General features: G+C 32.1%; 2 protein-coding genes across 2 annotated transcripts in view; one reads left to right on the top strand and one right to left on the bottom strand.

The window, feature by feature from the left end:
- Window positions 1–3,580, bottom strand: part of LOC105158178 (sialyltransferase-like protein 2) — a gene marked incomplete in the record, with an annotated part of 5,547 nt that extends 1,967 nt beyond the window's left edge. The window contains 9 exon segments of the mRNA XM_011074829.2: window positions 1–37; window positions 272–336; window positions 412–502; window positions 590–782; window positions 1,514–1,614; window positions 1,891–1,968; window positions 2,202–2,291; window positions 3,137–3,210; window positions 3,338–3,580. Coding sequence (XP_011073131.1) covers window positions 1–37; window positions 272–336; window positions 412–502; window positions 590–782; window positions 1,514–1,614; window positions 1,891–1,968; window positions 2,202–2,291; window positions 3,137–3,210; window positions 3,338–3,422 — 814 coding nt within the window.
- Window positions 5,042–12,404, top strand: LOC105158179 (V-type proton ATPase subunit C-like). The gene is made up of 11 exons (XM_011074830.2): window positions 5,042–5,376; window positions 5,515–5,583; window positions 5,671–5,798; window positions 5,892–5,991; window positions 7,976–8,043; window positions 9,050–9,191; window positions 9,420–9,536; window positions 9,707–9,832; window positions 11,190–11,273; window positions 11,393–11,472; window positions 11,984–12,404. The coding sequence occupies exons 1-11, from the start codon at window positions 5,257–5,259 to the stop codon at window positions 12,078–12,080; spliced, it is 1,131 nt and encodes a 376-aa protein (XP_011073132.1). The 5' UTR covers window positions 5,042–5,256; the 3' UTR covers window positions 12,081–12,404.

Here is a 22,642-nt window from a genome sequence, read left to right on the forward strand (position 1 = left end):
CCAGCATGAGATAAACCGGATTTAGTATAGGAATTTCCTACAGAGATCAAAAGGTAATTATTAAGAATTAGTAATGTGAACTTCAAAAGTGTCCCAACAAAGATAGCGAAGCCCACTGCTGAAGCTTCAGAAACAGAGTTTGGCCTTCTTCATGACTATGATAATACTATCTTCATGCTTATATTTGTCAAAAAATACACGCCCGGATAAGAAAATTGCTGATTAGATTGGATGGAACTTAAGTTATGCGAGAAATGGAAACAAGACACACCCGTATCATCTTGCTCATGATATCATGAATTGTTGTTTTCACGATCAAGACCTCCTTTCCCCTGTCTGTAGGTTTCAAAATTATTAGTATGTTTTTGTATGTGAGATGAAGTCCTCAAGACTTGTGAAATGTGATAATACCATACAACTCGGCAACTTTATCAAGAGCTTTAGCAGAGCCTCTGTTGAGAAGGCGAAATGTACTTCTTGTACCCACATATTCTGTGAAGTTCTGCACAAAACAAAAAGTGGTTTGCAAGAGAAAGGCAACTGTTGATTAAAGTTCTTAATAGGAATAACTGTAATATGGGATGAGAACCTCTATAGGTGCTCCATTCTCTCTGACAATTGCATCATAACTATCTATTTCTTGGCCAAACTTGGTTTTTAGGAGATCTCCGGAGTTACCAATAACAGCACATCGGCCAAATTGCCTTGGTGTATAAGGTGGTCTGTCAGGTAGCACAAGAGAGAGTTTCTCCATGCACAGAGTTCTATTCTCACATTGGTTCCTGCAGCAAAGGAGTTCAAAATCTGGTCCAAATAGCACTATAAACAAAAAATATCAGCATAGATTGCCAGATATGTTTACTAAATTAATGTAAATGAAATTTTCACAGGCCAAAAAACTTCAGCTTCATCAGGTTTGCAGACACTATAAATGATATATTGAGAGGAGATGGTGAAAGGAAAGGGGTACAGATAAAGAAGCTCTTCAGAATATTAATATGGATAGTGGCTGTTTTGGTTTGACATCGGTGCAGGTGGACATGGTTACGAGCTTATACTGACAAGAACTAAATTCATGAGAACCTTACTAGAAGAAGCAAACCACTATTTAGCTTGGTAAACCATATGAAGGATGGATAGAAAAGCTTTACGTTGCAAACTGTAGCTTAAGTGTTCATCTGGAATGGTGACAATCTTACCAAGTATGGCACATACGGAGTTTCAATTATACATTACAAGTACAATTCCGCTCAACAAAAAATAAATTTAAACCACCATGCACAACCAAGTCTGCACTTAAAGGATGTATTTTCTAGCACTATGGAGGTTTAAATCAAATCTTCATGGCCATCAGCCACCAAAAATGTCATAATTAATTTCTACAAGATGCTTAGCCGCCCGTGTGTATGATCTCAAAGCAATCGATCTTTTTCTCGGACTTCTCTGAATGGATAATAACACATACATCTGGAAAAATTTCTAGTCTAGCACCTAGGTAAAGGAAGATACTTACAGAAGCACTCCCTTGTTGATCCTGCGCCACGCATATTCTTCCCATCCATTTGGCAGAGCATCAATGAACTCCCGAGTCAGTATAGTGGTACTATTTCGCACCTGAGCAAGTCCCTCACTAAATAACAAATCAACTGTTGCAGATAACCTAAAACCCAGAATAGAACACAGACCCAAGAGCTTCTAAACAGAAATTATGCATCTAGCAGAAAGCAAAATGATGGACAGGAACTTCTAGCATATATATGCTCAGTCATTCCTAACATATAGAATAATATTACAGTGGCATGCTGAAATGGTAGACAAATAGCTGTAACTGAGAGACTGTATATGATTAGAATATTCTTCATAATTTTGAATAGCAGATAGGACACTGACCTGTTCCCATGTGGCTACTGCTTCACAAAGATTAAAATCAAAAGACAAGCCTTCAAGTTCACCTGTTTTGGGATCTTTCTGTTTAGATGTTTAACAGAATATCTTCAGTGAGAAAGCTCAATAAAATAAATAATTATAAATCATTACTACCAATAACATCCCAGTTCAGAAAAATATTAATTTTCTGCAACAACCTTATACATTTCTCCAAATTCTATAGGACAGATTTTGTGAAATGGGAGATGCAATTTGAATATACACCAGAATGAAATGGTTGCAAAATACGACAAAAAGCATTCGAGAAAACCTACCCATTTTGGAACTGTGTCACTCGGAAACTTCAACGAAACCTCACAGTTATCTCTGCCACTTACAGCTTGTAAACCCAATCCATTTGCACTCTGCAAGATTCAAAATGTATTAGATAAACTATACAATACAAAAACAAAGTGAAACATCTTAATCATTTAACTGGAGAAATCTAGCAGGAACATAAGAATATAGGCCCATGATTATTCAACTTAAACACAGCGAATCAGATAAGAATACCATCTATACCATAGAGTCAGACCTTTAAAAAAACAACTGTTCAAAGCTAAATCATAGCTGATGAGTCCTGTTAATTCATTATTATTGCAGTCTCTTTTTGTCATGAAAATTCAAGAGAAAAATGAGGCTCTGTACTCTTGTTTCTTCTTTTGCCAAGAAAATAAAAAATGAAGGTTAAGATCTAAGACAACTGTAACTTATGCAGGTGGAGGCACTTCTTGGCCTCATGCTTTTGGCTTCCAAAGCAGCCAGGTTAAGTTTCATGTGAACGTTTGTTAATTTGAATTGTAGCCAACTCTTAGAATCTCGTCTAGCCTAGCAACCAAGCGACACTGTATTAACAGTAAATGGTATGCCCTGGAATGTAAGATCACGAACTAATTAGGCTGTCATCTTCTCCTCTCTCCCAATTAAAGACACCTAATTCCTTGTTTACACCACATTCTCAAGAACATATTTGGCTCTAAAACCCGAAAGTGAATATTTCAATCAGATTCAGTTCACCCACTATTCCACTTCAAAAGAAAAGTTCTTTCCAATCAGATGAAAAACTTTGTCTTGGCAAAAGCATTAGACTGGTACACACCCAAAAATCATCCTTGGCCAAAATTTCAGCATTTCAAGAGAGCAAGGACTAGGTGGAAATTTCCAATCACTGCACAGATAATCAACAGAGCGAAAAGAAAACAGAACTCACCACACACTTCTGGAAATGACTCTGTAGAGATTTCAATGCTTTTAAATCTTCACTAGAAATATAAGATGGCCCATCTGCACTTAGAGCAGAAGCATTCTCACATACAAACGTAAAGCCACAAAATTAACCAACAAAAACAAAAATCATCTGAATATTAACCGCAAACGAACTAAAGATTCATTTATTTCAACAAATGCGTACCAAGATTGGAAACACCAGTAATATAAATGAGAATGGCTACAAGTCCAGAGACCAAAGCAATCACAAACAGCTGCAACAGCTTCATCTAACTCTACAATTTGCCCTCGAATTCGACCAAAATAGAACAAGAATCTGATATTCAGTCGAACACAGACTTTGCTTTTCTTTACTCGATGGATCTGAAAGAGAAATAAATATTTGCAAGGATCTACAACCCACTGTGTCCTGTGTGTTTCAGCGTGCTATGGCAATTGTGAAGAGCGAGCCAAGTTAGTTATTTTTCAGGGTCGCCCACGAATTTTATCATAATAGCAATCCCACCCCTCAACGTTTTAGGCTTCTCCGTGGAGTCCCTATGATTTTGTTTAGTTCCACTTTTAAATTATTTTAAATCTGATTACACAAACACCTCACATTTTTTTTATAATTACTCATCGTAATTTAATTTATCTGTAAAATTTTGTCCATAAATATGGAGTATATTTGTAATTATAACTATAATTTTAAGGAACGAGGAAGTACTTAATTTTCTATAAATAAATTAAAATATATTGAATTGCGTTTTTTCTAAAGACATAAACAAATTTTTGAAAAGATTTTAACTGTTTATATGGTAATAAGAAAACACAGTGTATATAGTTCTCTTTATTTCTTCATTGACTTATAATTTTTATTTCGTCACTCGTAATTTAATTGTAAAGTAAATTTAATTTTTAAAGAAAACAATCAGAGTTCAACTCACTTGCCTTCATACTAAAGATTTGAGAATGATTTATACTTACTAAAATCTCTAGTTAAGGTAAAAAGAAATGTAAGTTGCTGTTTTAATTAAGGGATACTAATACTGTCATTTCTTATATTTGGTGTTACTACATGTAATTTTTTATGATTTAAAAAATTGTACTTAGTATTTCTAATGTTTATTTCCGGTAAACAAATAAATTCACTTGTTAGTTGAAATTCATAAAATTTGCTAATTTGGGGAAAAAATGCCTCCTCACATGCATAATTTTTTTTGGGGTAAATGTAAGTTTCATTAAATAAAATGTACAAAAGTACAATACAACAGTGTTCAACGATTGGTTTCTCCCTCGACAGGCCAAGGGATACGTCATAATATATATAATGCATGTGAACTAATCGAGTAAGATAAGTTTTTGCTAATAATCATTTGTCTAACATCTTCATGACGGTGGCAATGATAGAGGGTGGCCTCCTAGTATCCTCACATGCATAATTTTGTAAGGACGAAGATGAACTTTTTACATATATTAGCGGGTAAAGATATATAAGAATAGTTTGGTCAAAAAAAAATATTCGACCTACATAAGTAAGTAAAAAGTCAATCATGTGTAAAATAGATTTTTATTCATATTTTTTTTGGCGAACATATAGATATATTTATTGACGAAATAAATATGAGGAATATTAGGCGTAATATTTCAAACAACAAAAAATTTACGGATAAAACGAACCTCAGAAGAAATGGTGTAATTATCCTTTAATCAATTACCAATATCTAAAATATGGTTGCAATTCAATTCATGCAATCAATCGGCCATGAAACCAGTGATTGGTTTTCTTGTATTTTCTGGGAAATTTCAGCATAAGAACAAGATTAGGGACTAAATTGCAATAAACACAAAAATGAAAAGTAAGCTGAAGAAAAATAAAAAACAGCTTTCACAAAAAAAAAAAAAAGCAAAAGAAAAAACAAAACCAATAAATAAACACTAGAAAGAAAACGTTTAATACCAAAAAATACGAAGAAGAATCAACTGAAGTGGGAGCACATCGGTTAATCAAGATCAGCCGTAAGAACGCCATTGTTCGAGCCTCCATCCATTCAATTTTCCCAGATTTTGGAAATCTGTGCCGTAATTTGATTGAATCATACAGTCAACCCGCAATTGGCGATAATGGCGACTCGGTACTGGGTGGCGTCTCTGCCCGTTAGCCAAGGCTCCTCCGCCTCCTCCTTATGGAGTCGTCTCCAGGAATCCATCTCCAAACAAGCCTTCGACACATCTCTCTACAGAGTAAATTCACACGCATGATTATACACTATGATTTTTGTTGTACAAGGCAGATCTATTTTGGCAGTTACTTTTTTCCTCCAATTGATTGCAGTAAATGTCTGTTTTTAAGATGATGAATGTTTTTCCTGAATGTTTCAGTTCAACATTCCGAATCTACGAGTGGGGACCCTAGATTCGCTATTGGCTCTCAGCGACGACCTGTTGAAGGCGAGTGTTTTTTTTTCTTTCAAAAATTTCAGTTCATTTTGTTTGAACTTTGTGCGGTTTGCGAAGGAAACTTTTGCTTGGTGACAGGCGAACAGCTTTATTGAAGGAGTATCCCACAAAATCCGGCGACAGATCGAGGAATTGGAGAGGGTCTCAGGTGTTGTCAGTAGCTCTCTTACTGTTGATGGGGTCCCTGTTGACTCTTATCTCACACGGTAATTAATTGTACCTTCTTGAATTTTCTTTTTCTACTGAATATTGCAATTTGGAAGCAAAATGATTTGATAAACGAATTATGAGTTTTGTAGGTTCATGTGGGATGAGGCCAAGTATCCAACTATGTCACCACTTCGGGAGATTGTGGATGGAATTCATGTACAAATTGCGAAGATTGAAGATGATCTCAAGGTATACACACTCCTTTGAATTAATATTTGCAGATATTGATTCTGTTTAAATGATACAAACCCTTCAATGATGAATCTTAAAATCATCTCTCTCTTTGTTGGAATAATACGCAATAGCTAGGAGCTTTGGAGGTATGGTATATGCTTACTAATTGGTATTGAGTATGAAATGAGGTCCAAACTACAAACCCTAATGATATTCTACAATAGGAACTTGGCAAAGATATATATGCAGATATCATATATGTTCTACCTTTGCACCCCTTAAATTCAGTTTGATTATATAAGTGGAAGCACCAATAACTGTAGCATGACTTGAATTCCCTTAACTTTCATTTATAATGTTTGATAACCAAGAATCAAATGCCTCACCACTCTAGTTTATGCTAGCTAATGTGAATACAACAAGGTTGGTTTTGTCTGGTAGATATTATGCTAACACTAGTTCATCCTTTTTTCTTTGCTTTCTCTGATTGAATGCGCACTATTCATACAATGCATTTTCTTAACCTGCACATTTGATCATTTCTGGTAACTGGAGACTTCTTAACACTACGAAGTTCAAAACTGACATTTTGATGAGATGATATAATTACTGAATTTATTTGGTAGATGTGTTAAGTTTGCCGAGTGTTGTTTTACTTTTGTCAATATCTGCTGGCATAAACTTTAATATTGTGGTAATATCAATTAAAAAGCTCTAGGTCATTTTGTGGTTTTAATAGTTGATGATTACACAATCTGAAGAGCCATAATTTAATAAAAGAGTTTTAATTGAAGTTGTCTTCGACAATGCTGAGAGAGTATTTTGGTGGAGTTCATGTTGTGAGAAGATTGTTTCATTAGAAAATGCTAAAACTTGGGTTGTAAAATCTTTCCCCATGCTTGTCAGGATTGAATTTCTTTTCGTGAAACAATTTATTCAGTCTTACAGAATAGAATCTGTGGATAGTCTCACAGTTAGTTGTTCTTCTTTGTGCTACTTTTTCCCATATAAGAAGAAACTATTTGATCACTGGGGCAAGACTTTTCAACTCGGATGATCAAACTCTTCCGAGCTAAAATCTCTTTGACCCTATTGTTTTATCAACTTGTCCTGGCATTGGAAAGATCTAAAGCAGCTGTAGATAAGCAATACTATTTGCGAGTAAAGATTCAAACTGATCATGTGGTATCTTTTCTGTTGTGAACTTATCTTATTTGGGTTGAATTTATAATTTTAGGAGTGTACAATAGCTGTTAATCCCTATTTGGTTGGGAATCTTGAGAATTTGTTCAAATAAACAGTTGAATAAGTCATAGTCTTTTGTTATAGACTTCATGACTGTACTTAAGAAAACAATTATACCAAACATTTCTGATTTTCTCATAGTTGGGATGTAGATATACAAGCTAGCACCATTGGATCTTGTTAGTTGCTTGCTGATGGAGGGCGTTATGGTGGATGTGTCTAATTATTGAGATATGGAAAAAAACAAGTTTTACTAGCTATGGAAATTAGAGCAGCTGGTCCTTTCTTGCTGACAGCAGAACAGACAAAAGTTGATTTCTTTTTCAAGGATCTTTGGTGCTTAGTGAATTCACTGATTACATGAACTATTACCTTCTATTCTGAGGATGCATCTACATTAACCATACTTTCCTTTTCCAAGGGTACAAAAACCCACTCAGGATAGTCATTAACTGATATGTATTGAATATAAGATGAAGAATTCTATGATTGCTCTCCTTAATTTGTTATATTATGGAAGGATATCTGAAAATATCTTAATTCTTTTCCTGCATCCAAAGGTTTCGTGGTTGCAGGAATAACTCTTTCAGTGTGGCATCAGTTTCTTCACTATGCTATAATATTTCTGCTTGTGCTTCTTGTAAAACCAATATCCTTCTAGACAAACATCTAGATGCAATAGATGGCTTGCATATCTGAGTCTCGTGTTGAAGTGTTTTCTGAGCATATTACGGCTGTGGATTTTCTTTCGCAGGTTCGTGTTGCTGAGTATAACAATGTGCGCAGCCAACTTAATGCCATAAACAGAAAGCAGGCTGGAAGGTATATGACTATTATGAACTTTACTAGATCTAGCCTTTTGCTTATGTAACTTCTACAAATAAAGAAATATATGCATTGTGGCTTTTCATTCCTGAAGTGCATTACACGTGTTTTAAATAATGCTGGTTGCGTTCATGAGACATATTGTAGATATTGATGCCGAAAAGCTGTAGTTTCACATATGTCCAATGTTTTGAAACTATTAGTTTGAATGATAATACTGTTAGTGTAGGTATTACATATTTACCTGTATGTTTTTACAATCTCAGTGTTAATGGTCTCCTCTTTTCTCGAATCAGAATGTAATCAAATTCACATAATTTCAAAGCACAAATTGCGGGATGAAACTTCAATGTCCATTTACTCTATGAGTGTCTTAATTATGAGCTTTGTCAGCTCTGAGATGTATGGTGAATCTACTTTCTTGGTACTGCATTGGAATAAGAAAGGCTTACCTGCCAAATATTGTGGAAGTGGAAGTATAAATTTTGAAGTCTCTAAGATTCAGTTCTCTAGAATGGACTTTGCATCCAGAGATGTTCATCTTGAAGCGCATTGTAATCAACAAAAAAAGAGACTGGGAATGCACTTTTAAGATCTTAAAGTCTATCTATGAATGTTTCTTAACACTCCTAAGATGAACATAGAAAAAACGCTCCTAAGATGAACATAGTTTTTGTCCAACATGAGATGTCTATTTGCTCAACAAATTCTAGATGCAGAGAAAAGAGTATGGGCCGAAGTTTACCCTGCATGCGACAGTGGTTTTTGTGTTGGCAGTGAGTGAAGTTATGGTATATTCTGCACTTCTCTCTCTGTCTCTCTCTCATATGCATGACATCATGCATACACACACCCACTGGGCATGAACTGCTTCATTTTCTTGGTGCTTTGAAATAGGCTTCTTTGTAAAGCATCCTTACAGCATTGCTTTATGTAATTTTAGAAGAGTTCTTGTAACTTACTGCTTGAACTTCTAGCTGATTCAAGTGATTTCTCATTGCAGTTTAGCTGTTCGTGACCTTTCTAATTTGGTAAAGCAAGAGGACATTATTAATTCAGAACACTTAACAACCCTTCTCGCAATTGTTCCAAAGTATTCTCAGAAGGATTGGTTATCAAGCTACGAAACACTGACAACATATGTGGTAAGTATTCTAGTTACTAGCCATGAGGCAGCATGTTTCTTTATTCAGACTTGTGTGGTAGGCACATACTCATTGAGTTGATTTATATGTCAAGGACAAAAGAAGCATCTCGTCCCCATGAAAATTGGCATAGTGCTTGCTTGGCAATCAACTTAATACTGATTATGTTAAATATGTTCAAGTTTTGCATTAGTAAATTCTGCCTTTTGATTGAACTAATTGTTTTAGGTCCCCAGATCCTCCAAGAAGCTACATGAGGACAATGAGTATGCACTTTATACTGTCACATTATTCATTCGAGATGCTGACAATTTTAGAACCAAGGCACGCGAAAGAAATTTCCAAGTAAGCTAAGGATCGACCCCTTTGTTACTCAGTTTGTTTCATTTCCTCTATGTGGTTTTCAAGAATATGTTGCTGCACTAATACAAATTTATTTTGCTCTTGTATGTTTTCTGAATCTCCCAAACCAGGCCTTTCTCTAATAATATGTTAAATTGTTGTGTGATATATAGATTCGTGATTTTGAGTATAATCCAGAAACACAAGAGAGCAGGAAGCAGGAGCTTGAAAAGCTAAATCAGGACCAGGAGACATTGAGAAGCTCTCTTTTGCAATGGTGTTATACCAGTTACGGAGAGGTCTCTATTCCTTTCTATGAGTTTCTGGAGTTTACTTTTCTGATAAGTATTTCTATGGTGCTGTGTTGATAAGCTTCTCAAAAAGTTATGGGAGTTTAAAGTATACTTGCATGTAATTACAACAAAAGGAAGATTGTCACTCTGTGCAAGGAGATACTAAGATGTTCTAATGCATTACTTTGGTATACTTGTTTTTGTGCTAAAAGTGTATTGGACATAGTTAGAGACCATCTGATCTTAATGCTGAAACTTGGAGAAGTCAAAACCTCCCTGTTTTATGGCATTAGTCCTTACTAAGGTAGATGATCTGCTTTTGGCTTCTATATCTACCCTAGAGCTGTGCAGTGAACTTGAAAGGCAGATTCTGCTGGCATGGGGTGATTGTTTTCTGGATTTGTTGTTTTCATGCATGCTTAGATTGGTTTTTTGGAATGTTTCTTTGTTCATTTTTATTGGAAGCAAAGAGCTTCATAGGATTCATCTACTGTGCATAACTGGGAGTAAAATCATAACTCTCATATAAATGCAACACTAGAAAGTTCCATCATAATGAATAGCTTATTAACTGAACATTCACAAGCAAAGTATTGATGTGCAAGAGAAACACATTGACATTTCAAAAACAGTCTTCTCTCACATCCAGGATCCAAATCAGATGCATGAAAGATAAGACTGAGTTGATGCCACCTGTTTTCGTTCTACTGGAGCATAAAAACAAAATATATGATATCATAATGCCCTACTTTGAAGGGCTTTAGACACTGACTGCCGAGTGCTGAAGTAATAGAGTATATAGTTAGCGGCTATTATTAGAGTACAAGGATCAAATATGGCCACAATAAAAGCTCCATCTCATTATTAGATCTTAACTAAGACATCATGCATATATATGTTATATATCATTATGTAACTTCACTTATTTGCCTACTATTTTTTCATTAGGTTGTGATTGACTGCAGATACAGGAGGTTGATTTCATAACTGTTGTAGAAGTTATAGATTAGTAAAAGAATTTCAGAGATCACTGCCTTTCTTTGCCTACAGCTAATCTGGGCACCAGTTGTACTTTCATAAATGATGGCTTAACAATGTGCAGAAGACAAGTTTATTAGTTTTCCTATGGAACTGACAATCTCTTCAGTAGCTTTTTGTATGATTTCTCTTTGATTCGTTCCTACCTCATTCTCGAAGGAAGGATACCTGTACAAAGCATCTATATTTGACTTCCTTTTTCCAACTAAATTCAAAAGGATGTTACTTGTATTTTCCTCTGAGCCGCCATGTTTTCCTCCATGAGCATGTTTTCCTGGCGTGTAGGTTTTGGGATTCATGCTTTAATGCCTTTATTGTCTTGCAGGTTTTTAGCTCCTGGATGCACTTTTGTGCTGTCCGTGTCTTTAGTGAAAGCATTCTGCGATATGGTCTGCCACCATCATTTCTGGTAATTAAACTGCCTATCCATTTAACTTTATGCTGATTGCCCTGTCTTTTTTTCTTTATTGGATGCACATAACAACCGAGTTCCTAGCTGAGACATCTTATACGCCTCTCCTATTTCAGTCTGTTGTATTATCACCTCCTACTAAAAGTGAGAAGAAAGTTCGCAACATTCTTGAGGGACTGTGCAGCAGTTCAAACAGGTACTACCTTGCGTGAATTTCATTCAATCTTTCATCAAGTTTTTGTAGCCTTTTTTTGACAAACACTTTCTAGCCTGTGACCTTGTGGAACTATGACTCCAACTAGACTAGCAGAATCATGTGATTTGTTACAGAGAATGTTTGTGGCAATGGGGGGGCATGAAGTGTCAACCTGTCACTTCATTACTTGTTGGTATCTTCATTCAAAATTAAAATAAGTGCTAGATTCAATGCACTGCGCCTTTGTTTTCACAGACAACTCTAAAATGAAAGAAGAAATGTAAGTCTGCATGTGTTATAAATTTATAGCAGTTACTGTCAAATGGTTTTGGGTGGTTCAGCATAGCTCCAAAGCAGTTATAGTGTTTTCTGGTTAGCTGAGTCAAATAGTTCCTTCTGAAGGGCCACATGTTTCATGGTCCCAGGACCTTTTCAGCTTCGTTTTTATTGAAATATTTTGCTGGGGCAAGCTTTTGTTGGTGTATCATTTGTCTTCTATGTGTTACTGCAGCACATACTGGAAAACTGAGGACGAAGGAGGAATGGGCGGATTTGCAGGAGATACAGATGCACATCCTTACGTCTCCTTCACCATTAATCTTATTTAAGTTCTAGGCATTGAAGTGTCCCTGTCCATTTGCAAATCCCTTGTGTTGTTTCCATGGCCTTAAAAAATAACGACATTCTGCCCTTGTATAATAGAGTAAATTATCCTATTCTTTTCTTCCTTAAGAAGTATATGTTCCTGTAAAACATTACCCCCGAATTTTTCCTCATTGCTTACCCGACTTATTATTTTGTTTGAGAATCCCCAAACTGTATAAGATGGCATTTTGCTTCCATACTTTTGTTGTGAAGTTGTGTTGACCTCCGGGATTGAATGTATTATCTGTGAGAAATAATGAAGTGAAATAAGCCGTTTTCCCCTGACACTGTTACGTTTGTCGTTATTGAAATGGTATATTTGTTGAGTCCCAACGAGACATCGGTCGGCTATGTGGGTTTGTACTCACATTATCGTGTTTTTTGCTTCACTCATGTTATCATGTGTTGATTTAACTGCTCATGTGGGTACAAACCAACAAAGGCTGCATCAACTTTTCCTTGCAAGAGAAGGAAAATGGGCTGTGTGGCAAGTTGGCAAATTGGACAGAGAGGACAAAAATGTGTAATGAGAACTACAGAATGGAACTCAAATTGCAAATTCTGCTGCAAAAAGTGCTTTGATATTTCCTCCGATTGCAACATAATGCACATGTTTAGAAAGGGATAATTACATTCTCTCTCTCCTCTTTAGGTTTGGTGTAGTTATAAATAAATTATTTGTGGTCTAGAAAATTATATTTAGCATCTCTGAGATTTGCTTTTGTCTAACAAATAAGTTTTTTCAATAGTTAAAATTTATTATATTTGCTGACATTAACAAAAGAATCGAAAAAAAAGTTTATATTTATTCACGATTGACTTATTGCAGGTCAAAAGAATTTTTTATACGTGTGAGAAGGTATATCTTCACTATTATAGGTTCGAGTTTTATCGAATTTGTGGGAAATAGTCTCATTTTATGTAATTATTTATCTCGTCTTATGTGAATTATTTTTTATTGTTTTTATTTATTGAATCGATATAATTTATTTAAAGATTTTAATCATATTGACATATTAATTGAATCGATATATAATTCAAGTTAAAGAAAATATGTTTCTTTGATTTATATAGTATTACTATATATGCACACTAAGATCCACATTGATAAATTGACTGATTAATACTCTTACTATGTCTATTAAAAATCAATGAGATTTTAGCTTAGTGATAAAAAAAAAATTGCTGTATTTCAATACCTTCATGATTAGGGTGGATTTTGAATTTTAATTCGAGCCCCACCAATATTTAGATAGTATTTCGACATTCTTCCTTCGAAGAACAAACTGTTGAAACCTGGAACCCCCCACCCTAAAATCATCAATTTCTGAGATTTATCGGTAAGATCGCAAACTCCAACTTCAATTTTTCCCACTTTTCTTTTTTTTTTTTTTCCAAATATTTTTAATTTTTTATGATAGTTAAATCTATAATTTTCTTTAAGACTTATTTCCAGTACAAAAATGAAAGCCACAGCCCATACCCTTTAAGCAGTGGGGGTTGTGAAATGTGGGGTTTGAACATTTGGCGGGATGTTAATGGGTTTGTCTGCATGTGTGGTCTGTTTTTCTCCCCTTTAAGGCTTCTCCTGTGAAGGTATTTAATGGCAGTGGTCCTTTAGCCTTCAGACCGCTCCACTTCTCCACGTTTTCAACAGTGATGAGAAGAAGTGATTCCTAACCACATAAGATTTGGTGTTATTTATGTAATTTGTACCCATATAAATCGTGTTTTATTGAATTAATATATAAGAATGATATCACGTGTGATCTAATAATTATTAATACTGAACTACCAAAATACTACTTTTCAAGATCTTGATTTACTTAATTAATTGTTACGTGTGAATTTTTATTTGATATATTTTTTTGTTGATTTTAGCAAATTTCGTGAATTTTATTATCAAGTGGATCTATTTATTGGATGTGAACCAATATCAGGAATATTAGGTGTAATTTTCAAATTATAAAGAATTTATATATACGTAATTGCACCAAATTTCAGAAGACAACGGTATAATTATCCTTAATTTATAAGATCTTGATGCATTGAAATTAATACTGAATTAGTTTTTTTAGATGTAGATGTATATATTGGGGAATCTAATTGATATCATTTATATAGAAAAAAAAAATACAAACAATGAAGTGTTGATGACACACTCAATAGTTGAGTACAGTTTAAAGCTTAATTATACTTATTTAATTGAATGGAAAAATTAAATAATTGATCAAAACTAATAAAACAAAGAGTTAAATACACTTTGTACCCCTAAATTATGTATAAAGTACATTTATACTCTAAAACTATAAAATATAACAAAATGACCCTTATGATATACACTAATTTTTTTATGATGAAATTGCCCTTATCATTTACATCCCTAAAAGTATCTCTATTACAATCATTCTCCTAAATATAATATGTATTATTATAAAAAAATTTATTTAAAATAAATACTACCCAAAATTTATAATTTTTATACTAAGTATAAAATTATTAGAATTTTTGCCTGTGTTGTTATATATATTGAATTTTTTTAAAAAATAAATTATTAATACAAATTTAAATATTACATTTAACATATATATATTGTAAAACATGCAAATCTATAATATAATTAATATATAATATTCTATATTTTTTTAAGTAATGATATGATATATTTTTATTATGTGGACATATAATTGAATAAAAATTTATAAATTATATAACATAGTTTTTTATAATATTATATACATTATGTATTGACACATATTTACATGTATTTTTTAACATAATTTATTTACTTTATAAAATATATTTGCATATCTTGAGCTTATAAATATTTTTGTGTTCCATAATTTTTAAAAAATTATAAATTATAAATATTATCTTTAAAATAAAATGTGAGTAAAATTTTAAATCACTAAAAATAGTTTGGGGGAGATATTTTAATAAAACATATTTTAGGTAGTAGAGTAGAAAAGTTAGGGCTAAGTGAAAAGAGCATTTCTGTTTTTCAATGCCAAATTATTTTGTAATGGATGTTTTTGTTATCTTTCATACTTTAGGGGTGAACGAGACCAAATTAAATTTAATGAAAAAGATGGTTATTTGTAAAAGAAAAATTAAATTTAAGGGCATTTTAGAAAAATTATAATTTGCAAACCTATAATAATTATGGTAGGAATCTCCCTAGATAAATAATTTATATGCATGAGAGTGATAGATATGAATCTACATAAAAGTTAGATTGAGATTGTCCAACAGACTAAACCAAGCAAACTTCATTAAATTTTTGTCATGTCCAAATCAATCTTTCTCTGCCTAACTAATCAAATAATAGACTCAAATCAAGTACAATTGTGGCACTTTTGATCCACTTTAATTTTAATTTTATAATTGAGGATAATAAGTTTAAAAAATAGCACATCCGATTCAATTTCTATGCAGAAATGCCAATTTCACGGCAAAATTAAGACACATGCTTGTCATGTGCATGACACCACCTTTTCCCGATAAAATTTAAAAAATTATTGTCCTTAATTGTAAAATTGAAATCAAAGTGGACCAAAAATACTATTTTTGTAAAATTATAAGACGAATAATATATTTTTCTTCTGGTATTAATTAATTCATCCCACCCACCCACTCACATCAAGTACTTATATGTTGTTGAAGTCCTCATTAATTTTGTTATACAGCATAACAAGGGAGCGATATGTTATTGAAGAAGACGAAGAAGCAAGTGGGGAAATTAGGACAAGCCATATGCCTTTCCATGCATCACATTAGGGCACAACCTTCTCAAATCAACATCACAATTCTCTTTCTCCTTCCTCTATGATATGGGACACAAATTAAGGAGACAAACCAATTCAACATGTATAGCCATGCCAAATGCCCTACCCCGGCATCCATGGGGCCCACCGCCCCATCGGCCTAGCTCTCTGCAACTCTAGGCTATGTCCTAGATTGAACCCTAATGATCAATTTTGCCCCATCTGTATATATTATACGAGAAATATTAGTTTATGTCGGTTGGATCTGTCTACACCTGAACCAAACGCATGCCGAGAGTATTGATAAATTACATGACGCGTATATTACACTTGTTGTGTAATAGGTCCAGTATAAAACTTTCTTTATAATAACAATGGTTTTTGTGTGTTTTTTCTTTTTTTTTCCCTTCAAATAATTCGTATGTTAAAGTATAATATCTGACTATATGGATAAACATAATTAAAACAAAATTATTATTATTATTTTTAAATAAGAGTAGTAGGAAGGTGTGAGTAAATTGATGTTTCCTCTTGTTGCAAAGCTTGTCTGAAAACACATGACACAGACACACACACACACACACACAGACATAACAAAATTGCTTCAGTTGTTTTAAATACATAATCCAGTACTAAGTGTGTGTGTGTGTGTGTGTGTGTGTGTGTGTGAATTGAGTGGGCAAATTAAAGAAAATCTGGTTTGAGGGGTCTGATCGAAGTTTGGTATTTGTCTTGTAGTATTTGTTATATATGCGTGATGTGTGTATATATATATATATACATACGTACACATAAAATACACACAGACATATGAGTGTGTGTGTGACTGTGTTGTGAAAATGACAAGGTGGAGAAGATGGAGTAAAGTAATTAATACAGGAAAAAGACAAGAGAATGGAGAATACGAATTTCTTCCACACACAATTAATAATATAGATCTTTCATGAAAGGAAGGATGTGGATCCATGATCACAGATCCCATCATCTCTCTGTTGTAAAACTACGTACCAATGGAATTAATAAGCATTTCGTTTTTTTTTTTTTTTATGTATATTCTCTTTTTAAAAATATAAATCACATTTTCTTTCTAAAAAAAACTTTCGAAATAATATTTGTACCTCCTTCAAAAATTCTTTGTTTACAACTGCACTCGTTTTGTGCAGGTTTCGATGGAAACTACTGTCATAAGCAAAAATTACAAAATTATGAATTTAGTAATTGAACATATCACATTTGGTTCTTTCCTGGGCAAATTTAGTCCTGTATTGATAATTTTGATTCTAATAACTTATAGTTATATGATTAAAAATGAAATTCATTACAGTGTAAAGGGAACTAAAATTATTAATACAGACTAAATTTATCAAAACAAAATCAAATGAGAGATGTTTAGAACTAAATTCATTGAAAAAGGACTAAAATAGATAAATTAAATAAGATGCAGGATCAAAAATACCAACAATACGGACCAAAATTATAATTTTGGCTAAACAGAATGTACCCCCATTGAACTAGAATAGTCTAATAACCCCAACCTCTACCAAGTGGCATCATGTGTGTGGTTCATAGACTGCAAAATGGAAGTCCCATCATGACATCAAAAGGAGGACACACATGCCTGAACCTAAGCACTCCTCAACTAATAAACACATTGGCTTATCTTCTGACATAAGTGAAAAATTGGTAGACCCCTTAATTCCTCGCAATAATTATTATGTGATTTCCAATGACTTCCATCACTATATATATTTATATGCCAGACGAAAAAATTAGTTGGCATTTTTGTTCATCAACTTTCTAGGTTAATATTTTGGTTTGTATTTTTTAATTATGTAATTTTGTTCATTGGAATCTACCTCCACCAGCGAGAAGGGTGTATTTCTGCAAAAAAATAATTGAAATTACAAAAATTAAACTGATGCAAAGTCAAAATGCTACCTTAAAAAGTTAAATGACAAAAAGTGCTGACAGAAATAGAACAATAGGAACAAAAGGGCCAATTTTAAAATTTCATATGAGAGGTACATGCATTTTCCCCGACAAGGGTGAACTCTTGACGGAAAAGGACTAAAATTACTAAAATTAAAAAGATGTAGGACCAAAATGCTACTTTATAAAATTAAATGATGAAAACACAAAGGAATGTTGGAAGACCATTTTTTCCTCTTTTTTCTCAGCCTCACATGACTTTTCCCGCTAAAATTGTGGGGTTGACGACCGTTAAGGTGCACATGGGCTCTGCTGTTAAGTTGGTACAAAAAATGTTCATTTTTTGGTTTTAATGGTACCAAAATCCGAACTTGCAAAATATGTGGTACCAAAAATAAAACTGATCTTTTTTAATGGTACCCCCGAATATTAAAGTATAGCAAAAACTGTACTTGCTATGTAAAAATCATTATTTATAAATTTATCCCAACTGTACGATTTTCTATAAATCATAGACATCATAATGATTCAATAATCACGATAAATCCATACAAGTTATGATTAGAATGCACTAAAGCCGGGCCATAATAATTAGAAAAATAGATCCAGAAATTATCTGAAAATCTTAAATAATTTATAAAAATGTCGAACTTCATAAGATATAACCCACATTATATATTATAATATATATATATATATATATAGCTCTAGAAACTTGGCGTGGCACAAATTAAGTGCAGCGATGAAAAGTGAAGAGTATAGGACTGCACATATATACATAGGCATGTCACATCCAAATTATGATGCATATATATAATACATTATCATCACCAATTATAGTAATTACAAAAAAGTGGAGAAATTAATGATGTCTCTAGAAGCAAGCATGTCATGACTATTAATAGTATACAGGTCCAGACTTGTTATATATCTAACATATAATAATGTTCAGTCCGTGTCTAATACTTATCCTGCCCCCTAGAGGGTATATATAGAGAGAGAGAGTATTATAAATTAACATAAAATTAAAAATTAAATTATATCAATACTTTTTAAAATTAAATTTAAATATAAATATTTTATACTTTTTTATAAATTTACGGGTACACTCCATTAATGGAGGGGTGTTAGGATAAAAATTTGCCGTTAAATTTTATAAAGTAGGGGTGTAATTGTAATTTTATAAAAATTAGATAATATTTGTGTACTTAAACCTACCATCGTGAATTCTAAATTAAATTATTTGATACTCTATAGAGTTGAAATTAATTAGACTCATTTGTGTGTAATCCATTGAATATTACTGATTTAGTATTTAAAGTAAAATTGCAGGATATTTGTGTGGTTTGAGAGTGGGTATGCATGATTTCACATCAATGTGTATGAATATATGAAGAAAACATAGAGAAATTAATATTAAAATGTGGTGCTATGGGAGTTGCACTTTTGGTTGGGGCAAGTGGTGGAAAAATACATATCATCAATTAATTGTTCCAATAATACATATCATGAATTAAATAAATTGAATTTGTGGGATTGATTTGTCTGTTCTTTCTCTTTTGGCAAAGTTAAAAAATTGTTAGGAGCAGCATAGCCCACTCAAATCCAATTCAAGAATAGCTGCTAACTCAAATCAAGGATAAATATTCTATTCAATTTATTTATTTATGTATGTTTTGATCAATTAAATATTAATCATTTTATTCAAAAGCTCTTGGAATTAGGAGATAATAATTATTTAAAAATTGACTGATATTAATGAGTTAGATTGGGGTTTGGGTAGGTCTGGGTATGCATTTTCTTTGTCACCTTGTTCCCTAGGGGACATATATATTTAATTTAATTGTGAATTATAGTAGTTAGGAATTAAAATAGTTATATATATATCTCACATGTCATGTCTCCATGAGTATTGCCAAAATATTGGAGCAGTTTTTCCAATTTTGGCTTGCTCAACAGATTATTTAATTAACTTTTATTATTGGGTGTAAACGAGCCAAGTTTGAGTTGGACTCGACAAAAAATTCAGGGTCGATCTTGAGTTTTTTTTATTTTTTTATAACTAAAATAATTATTATTTTAATATTTATTTATTATGTTAGATTGACAAGCTCAAATTATTTTTAATAAAAATATGTTCTTAATTTTCTTAACTATGAGATACTTTAAAAAATCAATAATTAATTATGCTTGCTTTTAGATAGATATTGAAATACCATACTTTTGTGATGATATAAAATTAAAATATGAGATATTGCTTGAATATAATTCTAATATATCGTAAATATTTTATTTATAAACTTGATATGCAATTATATGTGTGGTTAAATATATAAAAATACTTAAAAATAAAAAATATTAAAAAACTAGAAAAAGGCTCCCGAACTTTTGAACAGAAATACATTGGATCGAGCTCGAAGATTAATCGAGCTAATTTGCCGAGCTCGACTCATCTGCCACCCATATTCAATTGTCCAAAATCTAATTTAATTGGATTAGCTTAATGTGCATATACATACATACATATATATATGTGAACTTTTTCTTTTAATTGTATTAAAATATCGATTAATAAATAATGTAATTCATTCTGAAACTTGTTCTTTTTTGGCAGTACATCACAGAAGAAATTATTTAATTGTGATTAAAAAATGAGCTATGTACAATAATTGTTGCAATTTGAGATGAAAGTTTCGATCGATTTAAACTAAACAGTCCCATTCAGCAAAAATCATCCCAATGTTCATAGTAAGAGAGTGACAAAAGTTTAGGATAATAAGTTTATCATAATATTCATCAATAAATTTTGTGAGAGTTCGACCAGAGAAAATGTTGTTGCAAAAATCATCACAAAGGTTGTTGCAAATTTGCGGCAACAATATATCTTTCGTTTTTATTTAAAAATCGGATAGTTTTGAATAAATTGGGGTGAATATTATCGAGAAAATTAGCTTCTCTTCTTTTCATCTGAGAGTGTTATTCGAGTATGTTGTTCCAACTTTCTACAATCAGTGCACGTATTAATTAATTAACATTTGCTATTATTTTTAATTATAATCAGAATATCTTTCATGATTTTGGTTAGCTTCTGAATAATTGATAGTAAAAGAGTTGATTTATATTTATTGATTTCTATAATATTTGATGTTGTAAAAGTTAATTTTGAAATAATTGATTTCGTAAAATTGTGGTCTGCCAAAACTCCAAATTTCAACTTTTATAGGATTTAAATAGGCAATATAGAATATCTTCCCTCCATCCAAAATAATTGAATTATTATAAAAATGTAATAAATAAAATAGAAATACTAAATACATATATATATATATATTACATCCAAATAAAAACGACCCAAACATGAGGACAAATACTAAAAAGATTCCCCAATGCATAAAAAGATCTATAGATACCCCACAGGAAAAACTAGGTACGTATGACCCGTCATGTAAGCTGCAAAACATCCATCACATCAAAACTAAAAATTAAATTAGATTAGGTTTATATTTTTTAAAATTAGATTTAATTATACAAATACTTTTTTATTTTTTATAAGATTATATGTAGATATAATACACAGATATTTCAAAAGCTTATTCGATGCAGTGTCGAACACACCTCGAACACGTACTAAATGTAGCATTCACGTGTTCAAAAATATAAAATAAAAAAGAAATAAGAAGAACATGGTGTCCAACAAGGATTCAAGGGGTGTGTGACATGTTTTGGGATTTTTTTTTTATTTTAAAAAGTTTTGGATTTTTTTTTTTTTTTTGAAGAAAAAAGGAAGAGTTTTGGACTTAATAAAAAAGAAAAAGAATTCATTTACTCCAGAAGACTAAAAGTCTTGGGATGAAATTATTAAAAAGTCTGAAAGATGGTCATAATGATTTAACTAATTTAAATTATAATTAGAAATCTTTCATTTAAATTGATTATGTATATCTTTGAACTCCACATTTGGTTAAGAATTTAGATGTAAGATATGTTTATTTTATGTTTTGTCATGAAAATTTTCGTATTGCATATTTTAATTTTATGAAAAATTGAGAAAGAAAAAAATATCTTACATAGTCGTGTCAGTGTCATGTCGTGTCCTATTTTTTTTAAAATTTTATGTGACACCATGTCCGTATCGTATCGTGTCCATGTCCATGTATCATCAACAGATAATGTATTGTATCTCAGAAAGGGTGTCTGTGTAAAATTTCGCAACTGAATACTTACAATTACAACCTTAAGACCGGGGTACTGTATTTGTATTTTACAAATAGCATATAATATTTTTATAATTAAACTTAACTTTAAAATGTGTCAATGTAATTTACCCTAAAAACAATAAGCAAGTGAGCTAGCAGGAAAAAATTCAATTGCAGACAAACTTAAAGTTGTCATATATTCATATCGTATCGTGTATGTGTCCATGTATCACAGACAGATAGGTATTGTATGTCAAGGAGGGAGTTTGCAAAAAATTTCATAACTGAGTATGCAACAACATACTTGTAATTACAATTACAACTTTAAAGTCGGGATACAGTATTTGTAATTTTGCAAATAACATATAATATTTATGTAATTAAATTTAGCCTCAAAAAGTATCAACGTAATTTACCAAAAATAAAAATAAAATTAAAGCAAGTAAGCAAGCAAGAAAAAATTCAATTGCAGAATTAACTGAAATAACGTATTATTGCCAAAAAAAAAATTAAAAATGATAACAATAAGACTGAAAATTCACTAATAAAAAAAATCATACAATATTAAATGGTAATAATATATATATTAGACATTTTTCGACTACCTACTGCCTAAGTCTTAAATCACTACAAGCA

The sequence above is a fragment of the Sesamum indicum genome, linkage group LG3 (assembly GCF_000512975.1).
Source record: "Sesamum indicum cultivar Zhongzhi No. 13 linkage group LG3, S_indicum_v1.0, whole genome shotgun sequence".
NCBI classification, from domain to species: Eukaryota; Viridiplantae; Streptophyta; class Magnoliopsida; order Lamiales; family Pedaliaceae; genus Sesamum; species Sesamum indicum.

What these genes read in the sequence shown, in the direction of transcription:
- LOC105158179 (XM_011074830.2), top strand. Translation starts at nt 5,257, where the DNA reads ATGGCGACTCGGTACTGGGTGGCGTCTCTGCCCGTTAGCCAAGGCTCC. An exon ending in CACGCGAAAGAAATTTCCAA is followed by an intron (nt 9,537 to 9,706) that starts GTAAGCTAAGGA and finishes TGTGATATATAG; the next exon opens with ATTCGTGATTTTGAGTATAA. An exon ending in GTTATACCAGTTACGGAGAG is followed by an intron (nt 9,833 to 11,189) that starts GTCTCTATTCCT and finishes ATTGTCTTGCAG; the next exon opens with GTTTTTAGCTCCTGGATGCA.